At 38.2% G+C, this 25,778-nt stretch overlaps 1 protein-coding gene across 1 annotated transcript in view; it reads left to right on the top strand.

The window, feature by feature from the left end:
• Positions 1 to 25,450, top strand: part of TPRG1 (tumor protein p63 regulated 1) — a 207,473-nt gene extending 182,023 nt beyond the window's left edge. Inside the window, exons 5-6 of the mRNA XM_008705164.2 lie at positions 10,852 to 11,005; positions 25,049 to 25,450. Coding sequence (XP_008703386.1) covers positions 10,852 to 11,005; positions 25,049 to 25,243 — 349 coding nt within the window. The 3' untranslated portion in view covers positions 25,244 to 25,450. The remainder of the gene's footprint in view (positions 1 to 10,851; positions 11,006 to 25,048) is intronic.
• Positions 25,451 to 25,778: the final 328 nt, after the last annotated feature.

Below are 25,778 nucleotides of genomic sequence, written 5' to 3'. Positions count from 1 at the left end.
AAACCCAAGGCTAATGTGATTTGCCAAATATCCCTACTCGTAATAGAGGGAGACGCCTCAGAATTGTTTCTTTTATTGTGTGGGATTTTCCTGGGTTGTAAGAGTTGCCCTCTCCTCTGTACACACAGAAACCTCCAGGCGTGGAAGAGCCTCAGTGTAGGCCCGGCACGCCAGCCCCTGCAGCGCGGTGCTCTCAGAGCAGGGTCAGAGACGACTTGCAGGCAAAGGTACAGCCCTTTCCATCCTGGGCATTTCTCTAAACATGTCCTTTTAGGTATACCACCACCCCCCACCCCAAACAAACAGAAAACAATGGAAGAGCTCAGTTTTAAAAAGTGCAATTCAGAAATGTAGATTAATGAAAGACAAAAGCAGCAGCCTGATCCATCTGGTCTGAGGGAGTGAGTATTTTGTTCTGTTTTGATGTATATTTTATACAGTAAGGACCGTGGGTCTACTTATTTAAAAAAAAATCATTTACTGTAAGATAGATCTTGTGGGGGGGATGTATATGATTTAGGCATGGACCCTCATCTTGGGCAGCTCACAGTTCATTTGATGAAAGGAGACAAATACACAGAATAATTTCATGTTGGTGAAATGATCACAAATGCTGTAAGCCAGGCTTAGCAAGTTGCATTGTTTGGCTGGATCGCTGAGGAGTTGTGGCTTTGAGTTGTGGAAATGGATGAATGCTGGAACTGTAGTGCAAAAAGCCTTGACTGTGAGGCTGGGACATTGTTTCTGAATTTTAAAGGCAACTGGAAGCCCCTTTAGGCGTCTGAATCAGTATTGTGGAGAAAGGTAGAGGAAGGTGGATTAGTTGAGGTGAAGGGAAAGTACAAATAAAAATGTGAGCTCGGCAGTGACCATCTTTCCATAGGTTTATGAGGCGAACACACAGCTGGTTGGCATAAATATTTGTTTTCGTCTCTCTCCTATACATCCACAGGGTTCCATGGAGTTGTGGGGGTCTGTGGAACCAGAGAGATCTAAATTTGAATCCCAGTTCTACCACTTACTACTCGATGGCTTTGGACCTCTCTGTGAAATAGAGGTTATAAACTAAACTTGCGAGTTTGTGGTAAGGACTAGAGGTCACAGATGTAGTCGTCTTAGCCCACTGCTGGTACAATTAGTCGTGGCTCCGGTCGTGATGGATGACAACATCTTAAATATGCAGTTGTTCATTTCCATGTAAAAATAATATATGCTTATTACAGAAAGTAGGGAATTTTAAAAGAAGGACAATAATCCTATTGTATCAATAATGTTAATATTCTAGCATGTTTCTTTCAATCCTTTAACCAGAAAGGAAACACGTTTTACCATTGTCTTTCTTGAGACTTGACTACTTCCTGATTTGCTTTGCTGTTTACAAGAAGAGCAGGACCCAGACTAGATAGGCTCTCACTGCCTTTCTCTTCCATCACTGTAGACACAGCTCTGATCCAGACCTTTACTCCCAGCACTCCCAGACGTAGGCAGACTCTGCCAGCAATGCCACAAAATGTCCTCTTTGTCAGTCCACCCTCAGATCTCCTAAACATGTACAGAAATGTATGAAGCTTTCTTTGATACCTTCAACTATAAGGGACTGTTCCTGACTCTAAGTCCACATTACATTTTATTTAGAGCATTTTCTCTGGACTATATTGAGGAATACTAGCAGAGATTTGCTGTTAATGTTTCTACTTAGAGTGATCGTTAAGTATTATGGGAGTTATGCTCTCACTGGTTTGAAGGAGGGGTCAGAATATAAGCCTCCTTGTACAGAATATGACAGTGCCGGTCTACCAGAGTACGACCTTAAGGACGACAAAATTTCATATCATCCCCATTGGTGGAAAGGTGGTTGTCATTATTAATTCTGGGATCAGATTTGTTTCATTCTAACCGGCATAGAACTCCAAATGGACTTTCTAAAACGTGAGCCATTTAAATGCCCATCTAAAAGTTATTCACTATCAACATTATTGGATTAGCTCTCCATTTAAATGTCATCTGTGAAACCAAAGCTTTTGCTGTAAATTTCCATTACAGGAAAGCGTGTAGGAAAGAGTGTTGATTTGTTTGATTATTACCCCTGACTCCAAAAGTAATGCATTCCTAGATTCGCTGTCAGTAGAAGTTCAGAAAAAGCAAGTTAGAAGGAGTCAGGAATGTTGATAGCAGCAAGAAATGACAGAGACGAGGGAAGAGATGGCTGATATAAGAACTAAAAACCTTGGCAGTCAAGAGTCTTTTAGAGCTTGGGTAAATAGCCTTGTTCTTCACGTATAATAGTTGGCTTTCATAAAGGGAAGTGTTGAAGTATAGGAAAACATTAGGAGGGGATCGAGTATTAATCTAGGTAATCTTTTAGATTTCAGTCTCTGTTTTAGTAAAATTAAGGGGTCAAGGACATAGGACATAAATAGTTAATAATAAATCCCTTTTAGGTCTTAAAATTTGGTTTGTGATGACTTTTATTAAGCCATAAAATAATTCATTATTTTTAATATAATTTGTTTGAGAAAATAAGCATGTATGCTTTAGAATGATTTCCATCTAAATAATCCATTCATACCAGTTCTGGAAAATTAAATATCTCCGTATGTTATTTAAGTGAAACCCAAAGGTAGGTAATGCTCGACTTTGATGAGTCCAAAGGGTTCCGTTTGCGCATACTTGGAATGTCCTCTAGAGAATATCTGATCCAATGCCTCCATTATTGTCATGAGCGTGCAATGAAGGCAAACACATGAGTTGTGTCTTTCCACAATGTCAGCTTTATTAAATCATAAAACAAAGTTAAATCACAATTATACGGCGGGTTCAGGATTCCAGACTCAATGACAATCACCATGTGATTAAACCTGGCTTCTTACACAGCACACAAAGCAGGAGAGAAGACAAGCCACAGAACAAACAAGGTAACAGAAGGGTGTAGGAAGTAAACAAACCAAACATGAAGTCGGTCTGTGGGAGTGCAGTTGAGATAAGACCTTGGGCTGGTCCGGGTCAGTGCTGGGCTCTTACTACTTCTGATGTCGAGCAGATGTTCCAGGTTCTATTCGGAGATCAATCGGGCAGAGCCTTCTGTGGCAGTTGCCTTTTTAAGTGGTCGGATATAGAGGGTTCAGGTCTGAAGAGTCTGACAGTTTGCTGCCAAAATCCTTCCCTGTTTTGGATTCAGTCAGTTTCGGGTCTCTGCATACCTCCTCTGGTTCTGCTAGTTTTCAGTTCTGGGGTGTCAGCCGACGTTGGTCCCGGAGAAATCTCCTAGCTGCAATGCCTTAACTGCTTATGTCACTGCTTGACGCGAGAGACTCCATTTTGCTCTCTACAATTATTTTATAAGAAGGATGTCTTGGTCTTTTGGGGCTGCTGTAACAAAATGCCAGAGACTGAGTAGCTTATATAAACAGCAGAAATTCATTCATCATACTTCTGGAGGCTGGGAAGTCCACGATCAAGGGGCTAGCAGATTCAGTCTCTAGTGAGGGTCTGCTTTCTGATTCATATGTAGCACCTTCTCCCTGTGTCTTCTTATAATGGAAGGGGTGAGGGAGCTCTCTGGGGGCTCCTTTATAAAGGTATTAATTCCATTCATAAGGACTCTGCCTTCGTGACCTAATCACCTCCCAAAGTCATCACCTCCTGATTTCATCATCTTGGTCATTAGGATCTTAACATATACATTTTGGTGGGACACAAACATTCAGACCATAGCAAAGGGAAATGGGGGCTCAGAGATGCTGTGCCCAGCTCTAAGCCACAAAGAAAGTTAGCATCAGTAATAGGTTTAGACCCAGGTTTCATTGACTGCAGTTTAGGGCTCTTACTACTATAACATATAACATTCTAAGTGTAGAATGATTCAGCATTCACACTCATAGGCATCCTAACTGGTTTATGAATTTATTCATTCATTCATCTGTATTAAACATCGATTTATTAAGTGATTGTTATGTACCTGGAACACTATAAGTTTAGCGTAAGTATTAGCTATACGCGTGCATACATGTGCATACACACACACACACACACACACACTCACTAACACTATGAGTCACAAAATCTTAGGCTAGACCTTTGATATGGACCTTAGTCTTCATCTCAGCCCTGAACATGGCCACCTCTAGGACCAGCACATTTAAAATTTCCCAAGCAAATAAACATTTCTTTTAAGGACTTCTATCCTGGGAGATTCCATAGCCTTCTTCTATAGCCCTTTTTCTAATTATTTATCCCACTGTCTCTGGGTTCTGCTTTTGGTTTAATCCTAGGTCTTTCATTCTGTAGTTTAACGTCCTTTCTTCTTCTAGGAGGAGAAAGATAAAGTCTCAGTAGCTCTCTGAGAATTTCTCGGTCACTAATTTATCCTTTGGCTTTTTGTCTAACTGGTATAATACAAATATTCTTTTCATAATAGATAGGAATTTAATGAGGAAGAAAGGGGGATTAGAGGTGATCTAGTTCAACTATGAGTTTTATAAATGGTCCCCTGGAACCCAGAGAGAAGAAATGATTCAAATTATCCAGCAAGTTAGTGGCAGATTTAGTTTTTGAACCCAGGTCCTATCTGTCATCCAAGGTTTTTGCGATGGCACCGCACTGCCCCAGAATTCTCTCTTTAGGGACACTGCTGATCTGTTTTACTTTATCACTTACTTCTCCCTCAAGTAAAATAACCCACGGAATTTCTTGGTTACCCATGCCAGTAAATGGTTAATCTCACTGAGCCCAAGGCCCTGGAAACTTCTGGGAGGGAGCCAGGTGAGCAAAGAGAGCAGATAAAGGCACCACCTGCCGATGGGTTAGAACAGCCTGGGGACACAGAGAGAATGTAAACACATTCTGCAAATCTTGTTGTCTGACACCATGCCAGCATCTTTTGGGTTCTTGTCATGGAAAATATTTCGTCTGAGGTCATTCAATGAGCAAAAAGGAGCATTGAATACCCTCCAGCTTGCCAACTCTCTCTCCCCCCACTTTTGTCCAGATTAAATAAGCAAAGGACTAACATTTCATGGTTCTAGAAGGTCCGCCTTTCAACAATACAGGCTGTAAGGTAGGGAAAAAGGAGACATGAAGAAAATATATTGTGTTGTTCTGAACAGCTCTCTCCCCTGGGCAGCCCGGCCTCCTCCCCCGCGGCCTCCCTCTGTTTGCTCACCCATACTTACAAGCACACACCCTGCGTTTAGAGCAAGAGTTAATGTCTGTGCTTCCTCATAAATCTCGGCTTGGTGCCTGGAGCTATGTTTTTAATTCCGTGGTGGAGCTTTGAGATTTGAGATGAGTCGAAAGGAGGGGCAGCTGATGGAGGTAATAATGGAAGCTGCCATTTCTCCTTCTGGGGACTTGCCTCCTCATTCCTGTCTTCTCTCAGGTGGTTTAAAGCCTTAGCTCAGACTCTGTGAAGGCCTGGATGGAAGGAGAGTGGGAAGTGAAGAGAAAGAATAGCTATATTGTACTATGGCTATGTTGTACTATGCCGAAGGATGCGTGGCTTGTCTCTGAAGGTAGTAGAATGCGTGGAAGGAGCAAATTAACCCAGACTGGTAACTAGCTGGCATAGTTTTCTGGTTCAGCTAAAAACGACTTCAAGGAGAGGAGCCTTTCCTGTCAAAAATACTGCATTGTCTTACGAAACTTGTTATCAAATAAAGCTTTCCCTCCATTCAACTTGGAGCTCCTTTTTTGTGTTATTCATTTATTTTTCCTGATTGGTCCGTTGGCACTTGGGTGATAGTTTCTTCTATATGAACCTCATCTCTTCAACATGCCTTTGCTTTTTGTGGTGTAGAAGGCGAATCTATTTGGCTGCTCTCATGGTTTAAAGTAGTAATTGCTTAGGTTTCCACCCTGGCAACAACTGTATTTGAATAGAATTCTGAGTCTGAGTCATTGAGTAGAACATGTAATTAACAAGACTAAAGGAAGAACTCTGATCTTTGAAAATTCTGGTCCTCAGTTTATACATCTATAAAATGAAAGAATTGGAAACACATCTCTTAAAGGGCCTCCAACTCAGTCTAGTATCCTAAAAATCTCCAACTGTTACAAACCCTCTTCTACCAAGTTCTTATGAATCCTTATGGAGACTTTCCTCTACTTCTGTATCTTTCTAGGAGGTTTTGAAATTTATCAAAAGTGAAGGGTGCATTGACCTTCTTGCTTCTACTACTATGGGAATGGAGGCAGGATCCAGCTAGTTTCCTTGAGGATAGAAAATGGGAACAAAATAAATTGTAATAGGTGGGGGCGCCTGGGTAGCGCAGGTGTTAAGCGTCTGCCTTCGGCTCAGGGCGTGATCCCGGCGTTTCGGGATCGAGTCCCGCATCGGGCTCCTCTGCTAGGAGCCTGCTTCTTCCTTTCCCACTCCCCTGCTGTGTTCCCTCTCTCACTGGCTGTCTCTCTGTCACATAAATAAATAAAATCTTTAAAAAAAAAAATTGTAATAGGTGGACTTCTACTTCTATAATGAGATCTGTGGGTTTCTATTTGTACCTGTTTGAGGTATGGGAAAGAGATGATAGTGAAACAGGCCTGGATCTTCAGACCATGGGCTTCTGGAGTTCAGAGACTGAGTCTTATTCATTTCTCTACCTGCAACAATACACTGTACTGTACAGAGAATATGCTAATTAAATTGTGGAATTGAATATAGACAACTTAGGACTGTTTCAGGGATTCACCTCTGAGGTGATTTAAAAGATTATTTTGAGCCTATTAGAAAAGTTTTACAGAACTATGCTGATTCAGTCCAAAGAAAAAAGAGCTGTAGGAGTGTTTTAAGCTGAATGGAAGTCTCTCTGATGGATTTATGTTTAAGTAGGAAATTATATATGTCAAAACACTGATAAAGCAGAAGCTAAACACAGAAGTATTCTGAGACTCAGAATCAGGTGGAGGAAGAGGGATCAATAGGTGAAGAAAAATGTAGAAGATTCCAGAACCTTCTCTGTTCTAGAGATTTGCTTTTCTGGTTTTGTCTATGTAAGGATCATGGTATTTCTCCTCCCCCTTCTTCTTTTGTTTGTCTAGTGGTTCTTGACTTGCTGATCTGATTAAGCCTGGTCATATTCTTTATCATATTTCCTGTTAACTTCATTTATTTCTACCAAAGAAGTATAAAAAATGCTTTAACAGTTAAATAAAATTTAAAAATATAAAGTTTCTAACAGTACATAGTAAGCACTATAGTACACACTAGGAACTCAAGATTTGTTAGTTGGTCAATGCCTTACAGCATACAAAACACTTTCTCATGCATTATCCTCTTGTTCCTCATGAAGTTGTTGTTACCTAAAGATTAGAAAGGTGGTATGTAATGCTCAGAGCCAGGGTTTATACTCAGAGGATGATTTGGAGCAGAAAGCTAACAAATCTTTCTTTACTTAATAATTTGGTGTTGGCATTCTTTACCTAGGACTGTACCTCCACTTTGCTTAACCTGACCATAGCAGCTCAGTGAGAAAGAGAGAGTCTTCTTACCCTGACAACATAACTTTTTTTGTAATTTCCCTCTTCACTTATTGCAATCTGCTCATTGATAATATTAAATATATATATATATATCTCTATATCTCTACAGTTCCTTTTGAGACTGAGATTTCCTTTCTGACCTTTAACAAGGATCTCTGGGTAGGCTTTTTGCCTATAGATGATGACGGTCTCCTTAGGGCAAGTCTTTTTAACTCTGTGTTGATTGGAAGTAAGGCTGTGTTGTGTAATAGCAGGACCTGAACTTGGAATGTATTTTGTAATGATAGCCCAGAATGGTGAAAAGACCCCTAAATGAAGTCTTGGGAGACCAGGGCTCTCACCAGCTCAGCCCTGTGTGTAATGATGCTTTGGGAAACTAGTCTTCCTGTGTCAGTTTTCTCATATCCAGAAAGAACGCACTGGGCTTTAGCTTCTAAGAGCCCTTCTAGCTCTGACATTCTCTAGTTTATAAACATTAAAATGCTATTCCATCTTATGGTGGCTGATTTGTGCTTTCACATGTTTGTAAGGTGTCATGGTAGGTGCTAAAGTTCCCTAGGAGTGATGGGACAATGCTTGGTATAGTCTTTGCAGCAGAGGATGTGCTCAGGGACCTAATTTAATGCCTCTAAACTGAAGCCACAGCCCAGAGGCTTCTTTGAGATTTTGTAAGTCCTTGACTGGATCAATGTTAGTAGCACCATAACTGTAACTGTCTACAACATTTACTTAGTTATTCAGGTCATAAGGTGTCACATGGAAACATGCCAAAGAGCATATGGTAAAACTGAGATTCAGAAAGTGACCCTAGCTTGTTCATAGTCACACAGCGTTAAGGGTCAGAACCAAGACTCTAACACAAGAATACACAACATCCCGTTCTTTGCATTTTCCACTTTACTCTGTTACCTCATATGATACCTTTCATGGTGAGCACAAGTAACTAGTAAAGCACTCCTGGTCATAAAGGCATCTATATTCTCCATAACTGTCCTTATGACATTTGACAGAACAGAAGATGGTAGATTTTCATAGACCTCTGGTACTAAAGTCTTTGCTGAGAAGCATTGCCTTACTTTTACCTTTGGAGAGACTTCTTAGTTGTAGATTTATCTTCTCAGATATCACCAGTGGAACTCAGGAGAGAAGGTTGGCTAAACTTGTATATTTATTTATTTTCTTTTTTTTATTTAAATTCAATTAGCCAACATATAGTACATCATTAGTTTCAGATGTAGTGTTCAATAATTCATCAATTGCATAGAACACCCAGTGTTCATCACATCATATGCCCTCTTTAATGCCCATCACCCAATTACCCCACCATCCATCCCCCTCCCCTCCAGCAACCCTCAGTTTGTTTCCTATAGTTAAGTGTCTCATGATTTTTCTCCCTCTTTTATGACTTCCCATTCAGTTTACCCTCCCTACCCCTATGATTCTCTTTGCTGTTTCTTATATTCCACGTATGAGTGAAAACCATATGATAATTGTGTTTCTCTGATTGACTTATTTCACTCAGCATAATACCCTCCAGTTCCATCCAGGTCATTGTAAATGGTAAGTATTCATCCTTTCTGATGGCTGAGTATGAACTTGTATATTTAGAAGTATGCTACATCTCTGAGAAATGTCATTGCCATGCTCAAATTGATTGGTTATTTAGAAATAGGGTCCCTCTTGAATTTCATGCTTAAACTTCATTTAAGGTTTCCCTAAGGTAAAAGAATATTAAGTGTACTTATTAGAGAAGCTATTTTGGCAGATTTTCATTGCCTTTGGAAAAAGCAAAATTGCACCCAGCACATAAATTGACATATGAAGCAGTAAATAATTCTATTGTGCAAGTTGTTTTAATGGGCTAAAGCCAGAATGCGCCATTAACCAGCATGCATAGAATATTCACTGAGCTTAGAGTTTATTACCAGGCCAGGGGGGAAAAAAAGAAAGAAAGAAAAGAAACAGAATGAAGGAACGTATGGGGGGATGATAAATGTCAGCATAGCAGCTGGGAAGGTGAGAGGTTAGAAAGGGAACTTTAGAGGTATGTACAATATGTTTCTTTTCCTCTCTTCTTTTTTTTTTTTTTTTCTCTGTGGGTGAAGGATTAAGTAAAAAAAAAAAAAAAGTTTGGTTTCAGCTTTCAAACACAATGATCAAAAATCTGAGAACTGGGCAGTAGAATGTGCCAGGCTCTTTTCTTACTTTCCTTTTGAAAGAAGAATCTCAGGGATCAGCCAATGGGGAAAAGGGGTGGCATACGCATATGTGTGAGATTGTGTTTATACACATCTTTACTTGGATAAACACTCAGAAGCCACAATAGCATTCCCAAAGGAATTCTTCCTTAATACAGGAAGTGACAGCTTTGTGAAGGCACCACAATTAAGCTCTGGGTTTTTATTCTAGATCCCAGGATTTAATTTCTAGAAGAAATGAGAGCTCTGTGCTGTTCCATGGGGCTGTTTAGAATTACAGGCAACTTAGTTTTAAAGCTTGCTGAATGCAAAGCACCTGAGCTTGGCTTAACCTCCAGGGATCTCTTTGCATTCAGAGATGTCTAAAACCACAAACCATAAATTCTGATGGGCACACGTAAAAGAAGAGACCACAGGAATTACAATTTTGTTATTCAATGTGGCCACACTCTCCTGCCACAACTTCCCTCCCATCATTCCCAAGCTTCCTCTTGCTTTGCACTTGGGTTTACCAGATGACCAGGCCTGGGCTATTCCAGGTAGTGTGTGAAAAGGCAGGTGCAATTCCTTTATGAGCTTTGATATGTTTGTTTCTACAACTTTGCTGGATGGAATGTGTGCAGAAAATAGAAAACCATAAGATATAAAAGCTGAAGTCACAGGCATTTTGAATTGGTCATCATCCCTCTTAATGATCATACATAGGCTACTGTTCTTGATGTCCCATGTCTCTTCTCAGTCATTTCCTGCTTGTGTTTACTGCTTTGTGGAAACTGGAGCTGCTGTCATTTCCCTCCTCCTTGAAACTGCCTGCCACCTCAACACTTCCAGTTCCTGTCCCACCACCTTGACTCTTCCTCTCCCTTTCTCTTTTAACTGTTACCATTGAAATATTGGCGTGAGGTTAATATCCCTATTTCCAACCCTGGTCCTCAGCACCAGTCATATTTCCAATTAGGCATTCCCACATAGCAGTCTCAAAAACACTCAGAACTCATCATGTTTGAAACAGTATTTATCCTTTATTCTTACCTCCTAAATTTCTGGAACAATCAATTAGTAGGCAAGCCACTTAGCAGCATTATAAAGGCTGAGACACTACCTTACTTTCCCATTCTTTTCTTTTTGTTTTAATCTCATGGCAATGGCTAATCTAAAGGAAACTTCTTTCTTGTAGGAGACAAGGAGAAGGCCTTAGGATCTACTGGGGGAGTCTAGAACAGCAGTCCCTCTTTTCCCGCTGGAACCCATGGTCCACTGAGGTACCTTATGCAACCTTCACTGAACACCCTATGAAACACACCAGTGAGAAGTTCCTCGAAATTTGTAAGGTAGGCAGTTTGGGCATCACTCTTAGATGACCTTTGATGGTGAAGCTGTGTGCTTCTAAGACATGTACTATTCAAAAAAAAAAAAAAAAGGTAAGATACAACCTGGGTTTATACAGATGCAAACTTTAAAATGTTTGAACTATTTTTTAGTAAATGGTGGAGCTGTTTTATTTATTAAAAAACATATAATGCTTATATTAATCATATTATGATGTTTCCTCCTTGCTAATTTATTATCCAAAAATTATAGTGTAATATTATTTAAAAATCACAATACTTGCATTTGATTGTGTTTATTGCATATACATATATGGGATACATACAACTTTCTGTATGTAAGTAAATTCTAATTATTTTATTCAGAGAAAGAGTATGGAATAGTGTGAAGTATATAGTCACTATGGCTCTTTGGTCATGTTTGTCACTTTTCTTTCTGGACCTTGGTAGTCTCATCTCTAAAATGGACATAATGATGATCACTGCCTTCCTCCTAACTTCATTGCAACACTGTAAGGTTAAATGGGATAATGTGTGTATAAATGTTCTATAAACGGTAAAGCAGTCAAGAATATTAATTAAGAGTATTTTTATGTCTTTCAGTCTCATCTCCCCAAATATATTTAAGTTTATCAGTGGCAGGGAGAGTCCTTCTACTCTCCTTTCATCCCCCCTAGGGAAATTTAGGCAGTGTTAGCACGCTAAGTAGACAGGAAGTAAAACAGTTGGAACTGTAAATGCAGAGAAAGATCAAACTTCTATATTTTCAACAAAATCTGTATATACATAGGAGTGTGCTTATAGGCCTAGAAATTCTTGCCTTCCCTGGCCTCTCTACATTTACCCTTATATGCTGTCAATTCACTTCCAAATATCACAACTCTCTATTTGCTATAAATTCAAAGATAGCAACATTCATCTAAATTCCTTCTGTGAATGGATGGCGTGCATTGCATTGCCTGCATCGTTTCCAACACACCTGTTCATGCAAGTATGCATATGTATAAAACTGATTTTTAATTGATAAGTACCCTATTTTAAAAAGGATTTGAGGCAAAACATCTGTGATTAAAGGATAGACAGAGTCTTCATTGCCCCTAATACATAGGTCGAGTTGCCTTAAATCTCTTCTGCTCTCCGAAAGGTCAATGGTCTTTTCAAGATTTATGCAAACATCCTCAGGGGCTCATGTTCTCAAGGTTTACCTCTGGTTTATTGCAGGCACTGAGTTAGATCATTGTATGGATCATGTGATAACCCAGTCTCACAATGCTGCAGCCCAAGCTTCAACATCAGCTCCTAGCCTGACTCTACCACCTAAAAGCAACAAAACAGAACAAAATGAAAACCAATGAGAACAACAAGAATACTTACACAAAGGCACTGATGTGAGAGTAGACTTGCTGAGGGCTTCCTGGAGATGGAGTGGGAATTTACATCATAATAATGAGTCCAAACTTCACAGGGAATATCAGCTCTCCCTGTTTTAAAATCCTTATTAATAATAATACTCTGATACATTGCTTCACAATCCTCTCTGCTCTCCTCTGGATCCTGTCTCGCTCCTCCCCAAACACTTGCCCTTCCTCTTCCACTTCCCCTTCTTCTCCTTTTCTTCCTCCTTCGCTTCCCTCTTCTTTTTTTCCCTTCTTCTTCTTCGCCTTCTTCTTTTCTTCTTACTAACAGTTCAGAGTATTTTATCTGTTTCTTTTTTTTTAACACCTGCTAATCTAACCTGAAATGCTTAATAATGTATTTTTCCAAAGCCATTTCCCACCTTTAAGGGAAGCCTAGTTCTGACCATTAAAATAATATGTATTTTTGCCTTAATAGTAATTGTATTTTATTGTACTTTAAAATAATACCAACTGCCTTGGTTATTACATCCATCACTTCCTGAGCCAAGTCTCTTATTCCTCATACCTGATGCATTAAGTACTTACTCCCCGAGTGTCCTTTGCTGGAAGACAAGGTAAGGGATTAAAGAATAAGTTCTATTCACTGCAGAGAAATGGCACTGCCTTACTCGAATTCTTGACGGTATTTTGTTTTATTTTGATACATATAAATATAATCAAATAATTTTAAAAGGAAGATAAGAAATAAAAAGGAAGATAAGAAATAAAATTTAAAAAAGGGGGATAGAATAATTATTTCCCAAATACCATGAATGTGGTTAGAATGGAGTAGTAATTTTACACAAGCCCTTCCTATTAGTCAAGGCTAAAAGGAAAACTCACTGTTTATATAGCTCTTGTTGAGTGGGGGGTGAGAATAGCAGGTGTGTGTGTGTACACCCGAGCACACGTGTGGATGTAAGTATAATGAATGGTTGTTTAGTTGGTTGGTTTTCAGTCAATCAAACTATTTGTGGATCTGTCAAATATATTTCCTTTACAGTTTTTCTCCTTAAACTACTCTTCCAAAGCTTTTTTTTTTTTTTTAATTTCCTGGCAACAGTCTGGCATTTTTCATTTGCCAAACTATTTCTTATTCGAAGGCCACCCCAAGTCTTGATTCTTTATGTCAACAAGTGATCTCCATCTGTGATGTCAGATGATGAGTACTCTGATACAGTGCTTTGAGTTTTAATTTCTCTTTTGTTGTTGGTTTTATGTCACAATATTATTTGTGTTTAGGATATTTTCCAAGATTGGCTTTGATTAATACTCAGTTATATTAATGTAAAAGAGTAAATAAGAAGAAAAATAATTCTGTGGATATAGAATTCCTTTTATGTGAGGATTTTGGCATAACATAAGATTTTAAAAGGATGATATAAACTAGTTTTTCCATTCCCCTTATAAATGAAATGGGGAAAAGTAGAAAAATATGGGGAAAATGCATAACTAAATTAAATACCTGAAACCATTTAATTCAGTTTAGCAAATCTGTTGTGGCAAAAGGAAAAGGAATTCTGTAGAGCTGGGTTACACATAGTCAGATTTTTCAAATTATGTACAATCTAATGGAATGACTTATTTTAACAAAAATACCTTTAAAAAATCCAAATTTATTCTTACTCAGAGTCTTTTCTTATATAGCACCTGGAATCTCTTTATTCAACAAATATTTTCCGACACCTACAAAGTACAGGTATTTATTGTTCAGGATACAAACATGAATGAGACAAGATTCACGTCTTTGCGGAAGACATTGCTTAACAGAAGAGGTAGATAAAAATGCAAGGATATTTAAATGAGTACTAAATTGATTAAGTCATAAGTTTAGATCAAATGAAGAGGAGTGGACGCCCATCAAGGTACAAGGAATATTCTTAGACACAGGGTAATTTATTTTAGCAGGAGTTTAACCTTATATATTCCCATCATGATTGTAATGGCTCAAATAATAAGTATGGGGGCTTGATTTAAGTTAGGAGTGGTAGGAATGGAGAGAAGATAAAGGAATTTTGGTATATTCAAGACACAGAATTAATAGCAGCAGGTAACTTACAGAATATAATAGTAGGTGGAGGAGAGAAAGAGATCGAAGATGATGTGGTTTCTGCCTTGGGTAGATGGTGATTCCATTAATTTCAATGGGAAAAACTGAAAGGAGAGTAGGTTTGGAGGTTCAGTTTAGGACATGTTGAGTTTGACACATCCATGGAACATGGAGTTCAGTTAGTTGTCAGGCAGTTAGAAATTTAGGTCTGAAGTTCAGGAGGGAAGGCTGAACTGGTGATAGAGGTTTCGGGTCATAAAACTTTGGGTCAAAGCTGAGTCATGGGCTTGGTTGGTCAGGCAGGTACCGTAGGAAAGAGCATTAATGGACACACTAATTGCATTCAAATCCAAATTCATATTATCTCTAAGTCTCTTAACACTGATCTAAAAAATTACGATCAAATTTATGCAATAAAGCATCAAAATACATCATTTTTTCTTGTATTCATCTCACTAACACTATAGCACTCTACATCTGGCAAATATGATGGTCAAATGGCCTCTTTCCAGACATTCTTGCTTATCTCAGAGCCTGTTCCAATCTGTGTATGCATATACTTTGCATTACTCATATAAAACAGTTGTGAAAATAGGAAATAATCATTTTTTGGCATTGACTTTCTTGTTACAAGACATGAAAATAATATCATGTAATATTATGTAATCAGACTATATTTATTGATTACAGTTTGCATGTTTTCATGCAATTCAACTAAAAATCCTGTGAGGTCAAGATAGCCATCTCTATTTTTAAAATGAGGGTACTTAGAGTGATTAAGTGAATTGACTAAGGTATGACAATAAACTGCTCTATTTCCACGCCTAAACAATTTGCTAATAAGCAGGGAAATGGGTATAAACCTGAAGAAACTCCTCGTGTGTGTGTGTGTGTGTGTATTTATTGATGTGATGGAATGTGATATATTATACTTATGACAAGACGCAATTATCCTTGATTGTTTCATCTACTTTATATTTGTAATTTGTAGTCTCATTTCCCCTGTTTTAACCATTGCCTTGCTGGGTTCTTAGGATGTGTGGATAGTCTTGCTGGGAGGAATTAATGACCCAGCCCAGAGCTGGTGAATAATAGTGAATGGGCCATGAGTGATCTATAATCAAATCAAAGGGGTCTACAGACCAAAATTTTTTCTCTTTTCTGGCATATTTACCTTTCTTTTCAAGGGAATTATGAAAGCGAGCCAATGTTTTAGCAATCAAATGTAACTTTACATCCTTAGCTCCTTAGTTTCCCTTCATATCAGTTTGACAAATACTCCTTGAAAACCCACCTGGCATTGAATACTACATGCTGACCAGTGTGCTAGTAAGCTGGGAGACTGAGAAGAATAAAACAGAGTTTGCCCTCCAGACACTTAGAGGGTAGAGGGAGAAAGCAAAAAAAGTAATTAACAAATTATACTTTAATATGCTAAGTCCGTTAATAGAGGGATTCACAAGGTTCTATGGGAACCCAGAAGAGGGAACAAGTAAGTCCAAAAGTTAACAGGTATAACATTTGAAGTGAAACTCAAAGTATGAGTGATTTAAGCATCAAAGGATGAGGGAAAAGACATTTTAAATAAAAGATGGTTGGAACCTGCAAATTACCAAGGTATATGATATGTTCTTCAATAAAGAGTAGCTCATTTTAGCTGGAAATTAAAGCATGTGTGTGTTGACAGGGGAGAGTTGGGGAAATGGAATAGGAAGGGGATGCAAATTAGGATGTATAGGAACCTCTCTTGGAGGAAAGAAGCTTCTGTCTCAGCCTCCTTTTTCTCTCTACACACCTGAATATACCCACAATCAAGTTGTCTCCATAAAGATAATTCCTGGTAAAATGTGCCAGAATGATAGAAACATTCTATCCAGCTGTGTGACTTTTCAAGTGGTTTCCAGGATTGGGTATTGGATGGACTTACTCTTGATCCCAGCATGCTTCATTTCCTACAGAGGGAAACCTATAGCCTGAAGGTTTGGAAAACCTGCTCAGCTCAGGAATGTGGGCCTGCAGGCATGAAACCTGGTCTCTTTACCCAGTGTAAACAGGAAGCAAGTTATGGTTGTAATAAGGAAAACTGAGACTCTAGGCAGTGAACTGCTGGCAGACAGCACCTGAAGCAACCTAGGAGCCCAGTCACTCAGCTGGTAAATAATTGCTGTAAAGTCAAGAAGAACCTTCAACACTCCCCCCGACCTCCAACACACCCACCCACCCGCACACATTGCTATACTTTACCCCAACCAGCACACAGCTCCTATGTAATCCGAGTTGTTAAAACTTGACCCTCTGTTTTTGAGACTGGAATAAAAGAAGGAGCCAAGGGTGGGTGTATAAAAGCTTTTAGAGTAAAGTATGTGGCTGGTGGCATTCATATCAGATGACACCGCGTTCCTGTCACACAGATTGAGTTCAGGTGCTTGGAATGCTCAGGATCCAGCTTGGGGACTTGGTCTTTTGTCTGGCTTTCCTTCAATGTACTGCTTGTCACTTCGTCTTCGTGGTCCCTCCTCCTTTCAGAGGGTTCACCAAAATGACTAGAAATAAGGTACATCTGAGTCTAACGAAACGCCAAGTTCATTGAGTATGAAATAATGTCAACTTTTTCTTTCCAGCATTTAGATGCTGAGGCCACAGAGGATTCTCTGAATGAAACTTATGATAAGGACTGGAGAAGCATCCAGTCATCTAATCTAAAGACATTTATTGATCTAGGAAAAGGTATCCTGACAGTCCAGAGGGTGTTGGCAATGGGAATGTTGAGGTGAATTGCATGTGGGCCTTCAAGAAGTTATAGTTTGATGGTAATATTGTCAGTGATTTATTGACAGTATTTGTTGATTATTGGTAATAGGCTTCCTTAATGACCTTTGCAGTATGACTCCAAATTCCAGCTTCATCTCATTCCACTTCCTCAGCCCTTCCTGAAATACATGAATTTGAGTACCTGTACATGGAGAGTTTAGACACAAACCCTTCATTTATTAAAGTTGGTTTAATCTTTATAGATACCCTCTGCATTTGATATTATTAATATTCTTTTTTTTTATGGAAAAGGAACTATACAATTCAGAGAGGTTGAATAACTTGCCCACAGTCACACAGCTAATGAGAGCCATACTTGCAACCTGAGATGATCTGTTTGATCTCAATACTCATGTTACATCATGAATACTTCCTTTAGTTCTTGCTTTCCAACAGGGAATGATTTTACCTTCTGGAGGACATTTGGCAATGCCTCAAGACATTTTTGGTTCTCACACCTGGGGTGGGATGCTACTGGTATGTGACGGGTAGAGGCTTAAAATCCTAAAATATAGAGGACATTGTCCCCCACAGCAAAGAATTGTTTGGCACAAAATAATAATAGTCCCAAGGTAAAGAAACCTTGGTTTACTTATATAGACAAACAGCCACACTTGTGACTCTAATTCTTAGAAAACTGGATATAAATGAAGTTTAAGTGGGGATATAAGTGAAATTCAATAGAATAAAATATTAATTTTTACCTTGAGTAGATGGGAAGGCATTGTGGGAGAGATAGGATTTGCATTTGGTTTTGAAAAATGAGTAGGAGCATAGACAATATAGATCTTTGTGGATCGAATAGACTGTCAGAGATAGAGGTTGCTAGGCAAGCTGAGTATAGTGTTTTTCAATTTTTTTTTTTAGAAACAAAAGACTTTAAAAAATAAAATCTTACTTGAAATATATAAAGCTTAAAAATAGAGCAGCTCTAATTGATGTGATTGCAGGGACTGGAGTATGTTACCTGTTTGGCTTCCACAACTTCTCCCCAAACCCTCAGGAATATCTGTTGTCCCAACACTGTTAATAGCAACACTTCCTTTCTTTTCAAAAGAATCTTGGTTTGGATGATAAATCATATGGTCATCCAACCCATGAGGAAATCCGGTGTTCTAAGGAACATGTTTTGAAAATTACTGGGCATAGTTTTTTTCTAGCCCTTCTGAAAAATAAGGAACATAAATCCTTTTCTAAATGTTTGAATTTTACTGCTCATAATAGCAGTATGTTCTAGAAGAGAAGACTTTAACACTTAAGTCGGGAGACTTGCATCCAAGGCTTTGCTCCGTGGCTTACTAGTATTTATCATTGGACAAATCTCTGAAACACTTGGACCCTCAGTTTACTTATTAGATCCCCTGTGCATTGCCCCCAATGCCTAGCATCTTGTCCAACAAAGCTTCCTGAATTTGTGGATTTCTAATTCTTGCCCTATATCCTATCTTGTTTAGGCTATTAACTTCACTTTATGAATATTGTTCTTGACCTCAGGATCTATAATTATTATTTTGGAATTGTTGACTATAGACATGGACCTATCATCTGTATATTTCTTCATGCTCCAGGCTCATGTATCCAGCTGACCAGTAGAAATTACTAAGAGACCTTACTGGTTAGACACTTCAAACCACACATCTAGAACAGAATCCTTGATCCCTGTACCTCACCACATGCAAGCCCTTCTCCCACCGAGGTTTTCCCAACCCAGGAATGAAATCACTTTCTATCCAGTTTCTCAGACCAAAAATCTAGGTGTCATCTTTGATTCCTCTGTTCTCTTCATCCCCTATATTTACTTTTACTGGCAATTTCTATGACTCTGCCTCCAAGTAGTATCCCTAAGTCAAACAGTTCTCAAGTTTTCCACTGCTCTCTTTGTCCAAACCACCATCATCTCTTGCCTGGACTACTGAAGTGACCTTCAAACTCCTCGTAATCTTCCTGCTTCCATTCTTGACCCTGACAGTAAATTCTCCATACAATAGCCAGGATTATTAAAAAAAAAAAAAACAAACAAACAAACAAACAAACCCCACAAAAACCCAAAAGCAAACAAAAAACATGTATCATCAAACTTATCTTTAAAATCATTTCAATCCAAAGTCCTTAATATGGCTCACAAGATGCTCTGTGCCTAAGGTTTCATTTCAATCTCTTTCGTTTAATCACTATATTCTAGCTGTATAGGATTTTTCCCTGTTCCTTGAATAAACTAAGCTCATCCCTACCTCACAGCCTGTACAGGTGCTTTTATTTTCTCCCTCCCAATTTGTCTTTTCTCCTCATAACCGCCTCTTTTTCATCCTTTGGTCCTCAGATCAAGTTTTACTTCCTCAGAAAGATGTGCCCTGAATTCAATATCTAAAATAACCTTCAATCCTATTACTTTACCTTTTTCCACATTTTATTTTCTCCTAGAATTTATCACCATCAAAATCACCTATATTTACTTTTACTTTCTCTCATGCCACAAGAATGTAATCTCCATGGGAACAGGATGCTTGTCTTGCCTCTCTAGTCACAGTGCTTAGAAAATGCCTGGCCAATAGTGTAGTTGTTTTGTTAATATTTTTTGGATGATTTTAGAGCTTTTTAATCTATTAGTGGCATAGAGAGTTAGTTTACAGTATTAGTACTGATAGAAATAATTTATATAGACATAGAAAATTAAAGCAGCTAAAACTAAAATGATAGCTGGTAACCTTACATAGCTAAGAAACAAACTGAGGAATTGTGTGTTATTTTTGACATTAAGAAGCAAAATTTGGGGGTGCCTGGGTGGCACAGCGGTTAAGCGTCTGCCTTCAGCTCAGGGCGTGATCCCGGCATTATGGGATTGAGCCCCACATCAGGCTCCTCTGCTATGAGCCTGCTTCTTCCTCTCCTACTCCCCCTGCTTGTGTTCCCTCTCTCGCTGGCTGTCTCTATCTCTGTCAAATAAATAAATAAAATCTTTAAAAAAAAAAAAAAAGAAGCAAAATTTGGCCTGAGGAAAGTTAATAGAATTAAACACAAAATTAAATTATCAACTAAAATCACACTCAGGAAAATAATAATATTAAAAGTAAATCCTCAGAAGAAAACTCAACTAAATTTGAAATGGACAAAAATCAACTTTTTGATTTAATTTAATTCTATAGACATGAATTCATTCAATGGAAATTTTTCAGGAAAAAAATGGAAAAATTTATAAATTATTTCTTTCAGATGGAAAATTCTTCAGTGAACCCAATTGTCTTGGTGTAATTCATGTCAGAAAACACAGTCTTAATGAAAAATCAGTAACCCTGGCAAAATTTTGGTGTATGTTCATATTAAAAAATACAGAGATAAGAGAAACAAAGTAAAAGTGTCATCTTGTACCTGGTTTTCTTTGGAACTCTCACCTTGATCAACTGAAAACTTCAGTAATCTTGAGGAACTAATATTTAGGATTTTCTTTCAATCCAGAGTTCAAAGGCTTTTTATTTTTAAATAATTTTAGACTTACAGGAAAATTGCAAAGATGGTAAAGTTTCCATGTACATGTCATTCAAATTCTTCTAACAACTTACATAATATAATATAGTTATCAAAACCTGGGAATTAAACATTGGTAGAATAATATTAAGTAAACTGTAGGCCTTATTCAAATTTCATTGGGTTTTTGTTTTGTTTTTCCTAATGTCCTCTGTATGTCCCAGGATCCAGTCCAGGGAACATATTATATCTGTCTCTTTATTCTCCTCCAAACTGTGAGAGTTTCTCATTCTTCCTTTTTATTTTTATTTAAATTCAATTAGCCAACATATAGTGCATCATTAGTTTTGATATAATTTTCAATGATTCATTAGTTGCATTTAATACCCAGTGCTCATCACATCTTTCCTTCTTCCTTTGTTTTCATGATCTTGGCACTTCTGATGAATACTGGTCAGTTTTTTTGTAGAATGTCTCTCATTTTGGGTTTGCCTGATGGTTTCTCATAATTAACTTGTGGTCTGCTTTTTTGGTGCAGATACTATAGAAATGATGGTGTCTTCACCATAGGCTTACGATGCCTGTATGTCTTATTACTAGTGGTGTTAACCTTGATCACTTGTTTAAAATGGTGTATGCTGGATTTCTCCGCTGCAAAGTCAGTATTTTTCTCTTTATGAGTGATAAATATCCTGGGGGAGATACTTTGATGCTCAAGCCTTGTTTTTTGAAATCATGGTTTCTGAGTAGAATTTAATGTATCCTTTGGCATCCAGAGAACTCTGTTACTTTTAAAAAGCTCATATCCGCGTTAAAAAATTGTTTTCTGGAGTCTATGATTCATATTAAGGAAATTGGCATTCCAAGTATAGAACTGAAGAGAATGGGACTAAGAAGTCAAAGTCTTCTCTGCCTGTAAATAATGAAATATCTGTATCTATAAAATGCTTTATAAAATATTTTTGAATAATTTACTGAAATTCATACAGCAATCTGATGAGATTGGCATTTAGTATCATCATCATCATTATTTTCCCATTTTCGGATGTATAAACTAAAGCTCAGTGAGATTATATGGTTTTATCCGGGGTCTAACCATCAGTAACTGAGAGGGCAAGGAAACATACCAGACCCTGTGCATCTAATGCCAAGTGTTTTCCCGATATACCGTGATAAAGTAGACGTCGTTGGACAGCAGCGAGTTCCTATCGTTGGATGTGTCCATAGAGTGGGATGTGGCTTCTTGGTAAAGACGTGGCAAGGCATAACAATCGATGAGTGGTGAATTGATAAGCTTAAGATCACTTCTAAACTTGAGATTTTATGATTTTAAAACATAGTGATTAAATGCCCATGTTATTAACTTATTCTTTCCTTTCTGCTTTCCTCTTTTGGAAGTTGAAGAAAGATCATTTCTTTCTGTTTTATTCAATCAACTAAAGCACTGGTGGAGTTTGCTGAAAAGAAGGATGTCCTTCCTTTTAGAATCCTTAGCCTGTATGATTATAATTTGTATCCTTCAGTAACAGCAATGTTTACATCCTCTTTAAGATCTCAAAGAGGATGCTGGAACTGCAAACAGTAATAAAAATGACCTTCGGTCTGTCTTTGCTGCTATAGACGGAAGCCCATGGAGAACAAGCAAAACCCTACTTCCGTGTTAGTTACATTCTTTAGCCTCAGTGAAGTGAGTCTATTTTTTAAAATTAATGTTTGGTATTACTCAATTACTTTATTACTTTAAGGAAAAGTAGAGAGACAGGGGCACCTGGGTGGCTCCGTTGGTTAAGTGTCCAACTCTTGATTTCGGCTCAGGTCATGATCTCTGGGTCATGGGATTGAGCCTCTCCTCGGGTTCCATGCTCAACAGGGAGTCTATTTGAGATTCTCTCTCTCTCCTGCTCTCTCTCCCTCTGTTCTTCCCCCTCGGCTTGCACGTGTGCTCTCTCTTTCTCAAATAAATGCATTTAAAAAAAGAGAGAGAGAAAAATATATCCATTTATTTTGAAAATCTAGAAATATTGAGGTACTCCAGAAAACTGTATTGTTTTATCATCATAGTCACTATTTTTTTTTCTTCTGATATTCTCTAAAATCCATGGATTCCAATGCTTGTTTTCAAAAGAACAAACTGAGGCTCAAAAGGGGGAAATGAATTTACAGTGTCACACAGAAAATTATAGAAGTTTTATTTGCATGGCTTTTTTTTTTTTTTTTTTTTTTTTTTTTTTTTTTTGCTTATGGGTTAGGTCAAATAGCAATAGTAGATATATTCTAAATTTTAAATGTTTTTTTCTTACTAATAAGGAAACTAAGACTAGAATGAAGAAGTGGTTTGCCCAAGGGCAATATAAAATTAAGAATCCAGGATAAGATCTATACTGAAAACTGTATTATGGGGAAAGACTACAGGCTTCTCTATCTTCATTGAATCATCACTCTTGCGTTAGCCTTTTAAAGCAAAGATTGGTCTCCTCATGGACAAATGGGAAAACAATGATCACTTTATATAGTATGCTTAATAGTTTGAATTGATATTGGAATATATGTAATAAGAGTCTTAATTTAGATTAGTGGCCAGTTGCCTAAGAAACAGATTTGGATCTCACTGTGAATAAGATTTTATTTCCAATGTTTTTTTTTACTGTGATACAGAAAGTGGAGTTACTGTGGGTAAGTCGTTTACCTTCTGTGAGCCTTGGTTTTCTAACACGGAGATGATGATACCTTCTTTGACCTAGCTAATACATTTATATTAGAAAGAAATCATGGAAATAAAAGAACTTATTGGAAATACAAAGATATGAGCTTTCTTACTTCATTTCCTCACTTATTTCTCTGTTTAGAATTCTCCCTGAATTACCCTCCTCTTAATCCAATTCAACTTGGCTTGACCAAAAGAAGGAATTTTTCTTTTACTTACTTAACTTAAAAGTTCAGGGTCAGGAGCACCTGGGTGGCTCAGTCCTTAAGCATCTGCCTTCGGCTCAGGGCGCGATCCCAGGGTCCTGGGATCGAGCCCCGCATCAGGTTCCCTGCTCTGCTGGGAGCCTGCTTCTTCCTCTCCCACTCCCCCTGCTTGTGTTCCCTCTCTTGCTGGATGTCTCTCTGTCAAATAAATAAATAAATAAAATCTTAAAAAAAAAAAAGTTCAGGGTCGGCTGATCTAGTAATTTGAATGGCTTTGCCAAGAATTCATCTTTCTTGACATCTTAGTTCTTTCACTTTTGTGGGCTTCTTTATCAGTCAGGTTGTCACTATGTGTGGCAAAATGACCATGAATACCTCCAGGCTTGTATTCTATCGGTTTTATAACCACACTGGTCATGTGCCCATCCTGAACCAATCTCTGTGACCAGAGAAATGGACTCCTCTGATTGGTTAGGCCTGAGCCATATGCTACAGTCAGCGCCACTTAAACTATGTGGGCTAATGGAGTAGGGTGGTTCTCTGAAGAACAAAGGAGGTACTCTTGTTGGAAGAAGAATCTCAAGTGGTGGAAATGATGCTAGGTTGGAAAAAACAACAGCTGTTGACTAGGCCCTTCCTAACCCCATTCCACCTAATGAAACCCCGTGAACCCTTTAAGGATTGTCTCTAGGGTTTTCCTTTTGAAGCCATTTCTGATCATCTCACTACATATGATTTCTACCTCTTTTGTGTTCCCTTAGCATCGTGTGCCTCTTTTGCTGTTTATTTTCACAAACTTTGTGTAATCATTACAAGTTCATTTCTTAGGGACACCTGGGTGGCTCAGTTGGTTGAGCGTCTGACTCTTGATTTCGGCTCAGGTCATGATCTTGGGGTCATGGGATTGAGCCCCACCTCGGACTCCATGCTTAGCACCAAGGTCTGCTTATCCCTTCCCTCTGCTCCTACACCACTCTCTCTGTCTCTCTCAAATAAATAGATAAAATCTTTTTTAAAAAGTTCATTTCTTAGATTATTATAGTATCACTTCTTTGGAGACAGAGACTACATCTTACTTGTCATTCAGTCTTCAGCAGCATCCAACAGGTGTCTGATTCATAATAGACTATCAGCAAATATTTATTAAACTGACTTCTTAATGTTGTACAAATTATGAAGGATGAAAAATAAACAGGATGAGGAAGATAATTTCATTATGTACATAATTTATTGGCTGACTAATTTATTAAAAGACTAACAGAAGCAGTGTTGACAATTCTGAGAAGTGATTTCTATATAAGTAAGGATAGTTGCAGCCCTAGGAGACTGGTCAGCTGTGGTGAAGACTGGCTGGGGAGGAAGTATCCCTGGACCTACTCTACATTTACTAACTCTGTGCCTTCTTTTCCTCTTCAGTTGTCTGGGTTCACGTCTAAGCTTGTTCCAGCTATCCAGAATGCCCACAAGAATTCCACTGGATCTGGAAGAGGAAAGGGGCTGATGGTGCTAACTGAACCCATTTTGATTGAGACCTACACGGGGCTGATGTCATTCATTGGAAACCGCAACAAACTTGGCTATTCCCTTGCCCGTGGGAGTATTGGTTTTTGAGACTCATTTTGGTGTATAAGTATGTCATCCATCCGTATATCTTTATTGAAGATTCTGTTTCAGACCACTATATTTTTGGACTGAAACGATTACTTTTAAATACTACTATATGATTTTGAATACTTAGTGTCTTAGGAAATCTAAAAGCTTGATTAGACTGATAGATGCATACCTCAGACCTCATACATGAATAATCAAATTTCCTAAAACGAGAAAATGCACTCTCTTAAGCTCATTAAAAAATGTTATCAATGAATCATAAACCGAGGGCACACTCTCTGGGTTCTTATTCTTCTGTCCTCTAAAGTAGGCATTTTCTGGATCATGATCTAGGTTTTTTCCAACCTTTGATTCTGATCTTCTCTTTCACTGGGGTCTGGCTGTATTATTTTAGCTACTCTTTTTATGAGGATGACTTCCAAATCCATATTTCTATCCCTGAGATTTCTTCAAGATTCAGTTTTGCATTTCTTTCTGCTGATCATCTGTGTCAGTGTTCCAATGGGCACTCACATTCAGCATCTTCAAAACCCTG

The sequence above is a fragment of the Ursus maritimus genome, unplaced genomic scaffold (assembly GCF_017311325.1).
Source record: "Ursus maritimus isolate PB19 unplaced genomic scaffold, ASM1731132v1 scaffold_4, whole genome shotgun sequence".
NCBI classification, from domain to species: Eukaryota; Metazoa; Chordata; class Mammalia; order Carnivora; family Ursidae; genus Ursus; species Ursus maritimus.
The sequence above is the reverse complement of the archived record's forward strand: the minus strand, read 5'-3'. Positions and strand labels throughout refer to the sequence as shown.